The following is a 7,850-nucleotide window of genomic DNA, read 5'->3' as shown; positions in this document are numbered from 1 at the left end:
CTCAAAGCATTTGAATTGAACCGCTGGTAGTTTATCTTTGCTCCTTGGCGCGAGGGCCCACCCATCGGGTGCGCGCCGCCACTCTCCCTCGCGTCTGAAGTGGAAAATAGATGGAGTTAGAAATGAAACCATAAGTATCGGAAGGCAGCTGCTGCGTCAGCCCCCATCTACCTTTTCTTATACATAATTTATGCAACACTTATTTCTTCTTTCTCCTTTTTCCGTCCCGTTTCTTACTTCTTGTAATCGCATTCCTCCTGCTCTTCTTTATGAGACTGCAAGCACATTTTATTTCCTCAATTGGTAGGATTTTTGATGCTCCGATTAAAGATTAAACACAAAATCAAAAGGAATACATTTGTCTTTAACTACCTTTTTTTGAAAGATATTGAGCTTCCTTAATTACTCTGTAATGCTGTTTAAAGTCGAGATCTGCTTTTACAGTTATATCCTTGAAGGTATGCCTGGCAGAGCTGATAGTCTAATCTTATTTTATACCACAAAGATATCCTTGAAATCGGTGCCGCTTGAGTTGACTTACACACCTGCTCTGTTGTTCTCTTACTGGAAACATTTCAAACAATCCAGGGAGATTTTTAAAAGCAGTTTCCTTCCCCTTCCAGTCTTGTATTTCAAAAAGACATAGCAACCAGTGAATTCAAACCTCAATATGCAATCAGTGTGTAAACCAGGCTGGCAGCAGATACAATAAAAATTAAAGCCAGCGTATCTCAGATGGATTTGTTTGTTTTTAAACCCACTTCAAAATTGACTTGATCTCCTCCTGAGCCTCTCGTTCCTACTTTGGCACTGCCAGATGGAATTGAATGCACTCCACCTTCCCGCATGGTGATATAATCTCCCTTCTCCTCTGTAACTACGGTTTCTTTATGATAATAAAGATCAGTGTCATCCTTCACACCTGACTTAGATGGAGAGAAACCAGTCACAGGACAATATTAGAGCAGCCATCTCCACAGAGGAAGAGAGATTTCAGGCTGAAGCGCCAGGCAGGATGATCTGAATATGTCACACAGGTTGTTCAAACGATGAGCAGTGTCGCTGTTCGCTGGTGAGTGCACACGTATGCTGTGTGTCTTTTTAGAACTGGAGCGTCGACATTAGCCCCATGTGGCAGCTTGCTAAATTTAATGATTTACGCACAAACACACACAAGCGCACACATGGTGTTTGGAGACAGCGTGTGCGCCTGACAGGTTGTCCAATTTCCATGGAAACTCTGGATTTCCCACTGCTTGACTGTCAGTGAGCCTTTGTAATGTCAATCATTCTCCGGAATGATAATAGTAATTTTAGCAGTGACAGATTTTCATTCTCATCTGCAACAATAGCTGTGGCATAAATCACCGTCAGCAGCACTTGCTTCCTGTATTTTTAAATTTAACATGTGGCTTTTTCTTAAACTTTGAGTAAGAGGACAAAAATAAAGGAGAGGAGAGGAAAGCTGACACTCTGGAGGTGGCTTGGGCAGAAAGCCCAGTAATAAATATGAACAGCTTCCTCTTCTCTGTCCAGATTGCTTTGTTTGAGATTCATTCATTTATGCAAAGTTGATTTTACACCAAGTGTAAACTAAGAAAGCAAAGAGAATTCAAATGAAGGGCTGCTTGATATAAACGACATTTGTATGATAGGAAATCATGTGCTGTGTCATGTGTTAGATCCTGTGATGAAAGTTAAATCTGATGAGACTGGAGTTCTGTTTTGACTCTGGAAACAGTAGTTTTAGTGACAGTTGATCCCTTTTATCAGCTTCTCAAACTACTATTTCCATGAAGAATGAACTTTCATGCTCAATTCCCAATTTGGTGATTCAGGTGCTAATTTGTTTGTAAGACATTCATTTTTAGTGTGTATCATGTGTGATCATCTATTACCAGGTGGATTAAGTAATTTCTTAAGCAAACATGGTAAACATGTTATTCAGCTTTTTCCTGTTTGATGCGAGTGTAAATTGAATATCTTTGGGTTTTTAGACTGACATAACTCTTGCACTGTGGGGCATTTGGGGGCATTTTTTAAGTTAGAAAAAACATTAAGTTAAGTTTTACCCAAAGAAAAGACCTTTAGAGGGTATTACAAAGTGTCAAATGTAGTTAAGTATTTTCTGACAGATGATTTGTCGGGGGAGGCTACACGCTACACTGCAGGAGGCTGAAGTTTAATTGTTTTTTTTGTTTTCTTGGTGCTGTCTATCTGTTCTTTTTTTGTCTCTTATCTGGGTCCAGGTTGCATTAAATTAATAATATAATTAGAAATAATTGTTATATATTGAGTGATTCTTTAATTAAATTGTATTTTATGTGGAACTAAAAAGGTCTTTATAAATCCTCAAATTAGTGAACTCTGCACAAAGTCTGTTTACAGACCAAACAATTTGTTGATTAATTTAAAAAAAAGAAGAGAAGAGAAAATAACTTGGTTACAGTCCTATTATTATAATAACTCTTATTTTTTTAGTGTCTTTTAGAGGAGGATAAAGACAGAAGCCTTCAGTTATTTTTCAGCCCTGTTCATAGTTATTTTCATTCTGAACCATCAGCAGTGTGATTTTAAGAGATATTTTGTATCTTCAATTATTTTCCATGGCTTTACTAAGTCAAAAAATACAGCGATATGCCACAATGTTAAAACCAATTACCTGTTCTAATGTTGTGGCTGATTGTTGTATAAAGAGCCTTCAATCCTCCTCAATGCATATTAAGTACAATTTATTGATCTGGTAAAGGCTAAGCTGTCTAATAACTGAAGTGTTCATGACCCTCTGTTGAATACTTGGTTTCCCTTCATCCTCTTCTAATGTTACCTTGATCTATATCCCTTGCCTTCATGTGATGAGGCAGTACTGTTTCAAATACAAAAAATATGCCCCTACGCCTCTGTTACGAATGTGGTCAGGGATCTATTTGTAGCTCTGGGGAGTAATGAGAAGACCTTGTAGCGCTTCCTGTCTTTCATTATTATTTCAGTATAACACAGCCTGATGTCGTGAGCAGACAAGAAGAGAGATTGAAAAGTAAAACTGAAAGCTGCCATCAGTGATGGGTGAAGGTGAGTCACTGGCCTCCCTTCCTCCTCAAAACCTCAATGTTTTGTCTCCCTTTCTTGGGGCTACTGCTTACAAATACAGGAGGAAATACGTTCATTTTGTGTCACATTTTTACCATTCTGTTGTTAAATATAGAAACAGCCTGATCGCAAGACAACCGATAAAAATTATTTTATTGAGTGGAATGACATTTTCCATTATGTGCAAAAGACAAGAAAACAGATTAACATCAGTGCTGACACGATCAATTAGTTGAGGAACAGAAAATGAATTAGCAGTGAAACATGATTAATTGCTGAAAGGAATTGTATGATATTTTGGGAAATGCTCCTTCTTGGCTAGAGTTGGATGTTCAAATTGACACCACTATCATGTCTATACAGTAAAATGTGGCTGAAGTGAACAGCCAGTTAGCTTAGCTTGGCATAAAGAGTTAAAATGGAAAAACGGCTAACCCACTCTGTCCAAGGGAAGCTAAATCCATCTACCAGCAGCTTTAAGTCTCACCAATTAACACTTCACACACTAGCTGAGGTGTAAAAACATTTAGTCATCCTACGCAGGGTTATGGCCAACTGTCATTTTTAAGTTTGACTTTTTTCATGATTTACTTTTTTACTGTTCAGACAAGAAAGAGGCACGTCTGTATTCATTTCATTCTCCTGGCAAGAAGGGGAATAACTATTTCCCAAAATGTCAAACAATTCCATTTAGTTAATAATCAAGAAAAAAAATTGTATCACTGTTAATTGAGTATTTTTTGGGGTTTTGGAATGTGATTTGAAAATGTCACTTCCGTCTCTGGGTACTTGTGATGGACATTTCTTCACTGTTTTCTGACATTCTCTAGACCAAACGATGAATTGAGAATGAAAATAATGAGCAGTTGCAACCCTAAATAACATTCTGTGATTCAGTGCAGAGTTAATTAGGCAGGAACTTTTGTTAATAAGTACAATTACACACGGCCATTCGCAGATGAGTCAACATCTCTGGAAAACACACACACACACATACACACCTTGGTCTTTGCGACAGTACAAAGTCAGCAGCACTCAGAACCAGGCGACGTACAGTAGCACCACTCCTGCAGCTGTTGAAGTGTGAAAAGCAATCGTGTCCTCATCACAGAGGAAACATGATGGGAGTCAGGAGCACCTATGTATCTGACCCACAGCATCTGTCCTCTCATTACTCACGTTAGAGATGAGGGCAAGACCAATAGGGACTTAGAATCAGGATGTATCATTAAACTAACCACAAGTCTCATCACTTTCTAACTCAAACCTGATTCTTATTCATGGAGACGGAGCAGAGAGGAGGAAAACGTGAGGATCTCAGAGTGAGACAGAGACAGAGAGAAGGGGCAGTATACATGTAGGATATACTCCATCAAATGACAGGAGAGTGCACATAAAACACAATCCAGAGAGGCGAGAGTGACAGATCATATACTTATCAGTTTAACAAAAATAGAAAACCCGGTATTCTTCCAAACGGTGTAATTCTCTCGCGAGGTGATTCAGGCTCACAGAGGCAGCAGCCGATGAATATAGCAGGATGGATGCAGACGCTGCTTCCCTGCTTTCGATCTTAATCTCCCACTTGTCTTCTGTGACATGGCTGTGCATTACATGGAAATCCAGCTTGTTGCTATATAAATCGCACTATTAACTGGTGACAGGAGCCGATGAAGCCTTTATGATACATATGTATGGGCGGCCAGAGGAGGTGCACACGCATGAGATAGAACCTCAGTGAATGTTACGCACTCGTCCTTCAGCCAGGAAATGGTCACTGCAATGTTTAGCTTGGGTGACCCTTTAGTGATCTTTCAATGCACATATCCAATGCGCAGTGTAAATGAAAGTCAGGGAAGTTATTTATACGACTTTGAGCCTTGTTTCATGACACAGGAGTTTAAAGAATGTCGCCAAAACTGAACTCCTCAATCTTCGAAAACCACAGAGGAATATGACGTCTGAACAGTGATCATAGTGTCAAATAGCAAAAATTTAAACCAGGCTACACTATTATTACTATTCAGCTCACACTCTCCCAAGCATTACATTGTTGGATTATGGGCATTGTAGTGGTATTTTTCTTTCAATGGGCCGTAAGCACTGAATCCTGCATACGGCCTTCATCCAACAGAGGCTTTTGTGGAGAGCCCAACTTGTGTCCCCTGTGATTCCTCTGGTAAACATATGCATACACACACACACACACACACACGCACACACATATACACAAAGAACTGGAGGATCAACAGTAAGACACTGCATGCATTGAGAGTGGAGTGTGTGATGACGATGCCTTCTCGTACAACCTCACTTTACAAGGTTTTCAAAAAAGGATGTACAACTTTGAACTAGTTCAGTGCAGTAAACAAAACACACTGCTGGAGTTGTAGTGGTGGAGCTGGAGAAATGTTCCTAACAAATGTCCAGCAGGATCAACAAGAGTCAGTCTTCATCTGTGGTAATTAGTTTTCATGCCTACTTCATGTTTTATCCATCCTGTTAAGGGTCCAGCACCCCATCCTCAGTCCTTCTGACATGAATCTCTACAGCATTTTCTTCACCCCAACACTGGTCACGTCTTCTGGGTTACCGGGGGTGCCGTTGTGACCGTTCCCTCCAGCGTCCGGTTGGCTGGTAGAGGTGGGGGGCTCCAGTCTGGCTGGTAGAAGTGGATGTCAAACGTCCGTGCCCATTTGGCGAAGACCCGCTTCTCTGTGATGAAGCGGTGGTGGCTGCCCCGCCGTCCACGCTCGTGGGAAATGTACATGGCACACTCGTCTGGACCACGAGGCTCGTAGTAGTGGTAGGGGACGGAGTGATGCTGAGGCTCTCTGCAGTGATGGAGAGGGAGATAAGAGAGAGATAACATATAAAGACGCTGACATCATAATGTTTTTCATTTTGTGGTGAGGGACGGGGACTGATCTGCATCCTGTTTGTCTTCACAGGGCGAATGCAGCCAAATTTAGCTAGTTTTAATGTCTTTTAAATGTCACCTGCAGCTTAACACTGAATGAAAAAGCCAAATAAATAAAGTTTTGAAAAGTACTCTTACTAAAGACCATATTAGCATGGGATCACACCAGCCACGACACCTGTCAATATGTTGATGTTTCAATCCATGAGTACTCAGTAGTCAACACTACGTTATTACACGACTACTGAGTACTTGTGGATCAGAGCAGCCCATCTTTGAACTCTCTTCATTTTGATCTCAACTACACACTTCCATTTTGGCTTAATTTACATTCATGTTGTGCCTTTTTGCATTTGTGTTGTGGCTTTTGCATTTGTGTTGTGGCTTTTGCATTTGTGTTGTGGCTTTTGTATTTATGTTGTGCCTTTGCATTTGCATTGTGGCTTAATTTGCATTCGTGTTGTGCCTTTTGCATTTGTGCTGTGGCTTTTGCATTTGTGTTGTGGCTTAATTTGCATTCGTCCTGTGCCTTTTGCATTTGCGTTGTAGCTTTTGTATTTGTGTTGTGGCTTTTGCATTCGTGTTGTGGCTTAATTTGCATACATGTTGCTTTTGCATTCATGTTGTGGCTTTTGCATTGTGTTGACCTGTCTGGGTCACCGTAGCCTATTGAGTAGTCATTTAATAATTTCACAGACCTGCCAAACTACGCATTTTGTCACTCTAAAGTATTCAAAAAGCTGGTGTCACCTTGTGAATTTCACCAGTTGTGTAGTACTAAAGTCTACACCAACGAGTGTCAAGCCTACCGCAAAGCAAAAGAAGAAGAATTTGACCAATCATCACACTGGATTCATTCCCTTACCTGCACTCACCTTCTCAAGCAGGTATGATTGACAAATGTGATGTCATTTCAAGACAGAGTAGCTAGGATTCGCAAAGCAACAGGAACACTTCTGACCTTGGTTTTTTTTATCTCTCTTGTTCCCCCTCCTCACACCGGCTGGTTCCACATGTGAGAACCACTCTTGAATGCAAAGATAAACAGACTGCGGAGGATGTGGAAATTTGAGATCATTAATTAATGATAGCCTAGCGATACGTATGTATTTGCAAGTAAACTTGCTTGTTTACGAGACTTTTCAGGTGGCCAATGAAGTTCCATTGTCTGCGTGTTGCAGAAGGTAAAACATGACTTTTCAAAGTATTCATAATATTAATTATGCAGCAAAACATGTCATCATAATGAACGGAGCAGATCATGGCACACCTGGCTGAAAAAAAAGGCAAGTGCCTGCGCTGCAGAAATTCCAAGAAAGTTACAGGGAGAGATGACCATGCCTCTGCATCTCCAGACTTACCCAGCATGCATTTTTCAGAGCAATATTAATGTATTGGTAAGACTCAATTAAAAGGGATACAAAGTTCAGAAGATGTGTTAAATTAATTTGTAAAATTTGATAATAGGAAATGATGCAATGGTTAAAAACAAATAATAATATAATAAATGGCCTGCTGCGCCTCTGCAACATCAGTGACTCAAAGCTCTGACGCATATTTCATTACAGCAGATACAGTAATAAGCATTATTCAAATTGCACTAAAATACTAAACCCGTTCACCCAGCTCCTCACTTTCCATTAGATTAAATACATGTTTAAACCTGTTTTTAAAGTAATAGATTGTGAGGATTTCACATCATGTGGTGAGCTGTTCCAGATTTTAGCCCCTACACACTGAAAGCATTTAGAAAAGTGTGATGTCATTGAATTTCATCTATTGCTGAGTATTAGTACGAGGTCAGGGAGAGTCATTGTATTCCCTTTATCAAATATTTTCC

General features: G+C 40.1%; 1 protein-coding gene across 1 annotated transcript in view; it reads right to left on the bottom strand.

Annotated features, from left to right (window-relative positions):
- Positions 1–3,235: 3,235 nt before the first annotated feature.
- The window catches only part of st6galnac5 (ST6 N-acetylgalactosaminide alpha-2,6-sialyltransferase 5), a 50,250-nt gene continuing 45,635 nt past the window's right edge, over positions 3,236–7,850 (bottom strand). Inside the window, exon 5 of the mRNA XM_022758239.1 lies at positions 3,236–5,924. Coding sequence (XP_022613960.1) covers positions 5,666–5,924 — 259 coding nt within the window. The 3' untranslated portion in view covers positions 3,236–5,665. The remainder of the gene's footprint in view (positions 5,925–7,850) is intronic.

Source organism: Seriola dumerili, unplaced genomic scaffold, assembly GCF_002260705.1.
Source record: "Seriola dumerili isolate Sdu_G_001 unplaced genomic scaffold, Sdu_1.0 BDQW01000291.1, whole genome shotgun sequence".
Lineage (NCBI taxonomy): Eukaryota > Metazoa > Chordata > Actinopteri > Carangiformes > Carangidae > Seriola > Seriola dumerili.
This window is presented reverse-complemented; position numbering and strand designations above follow the sequence as displayed.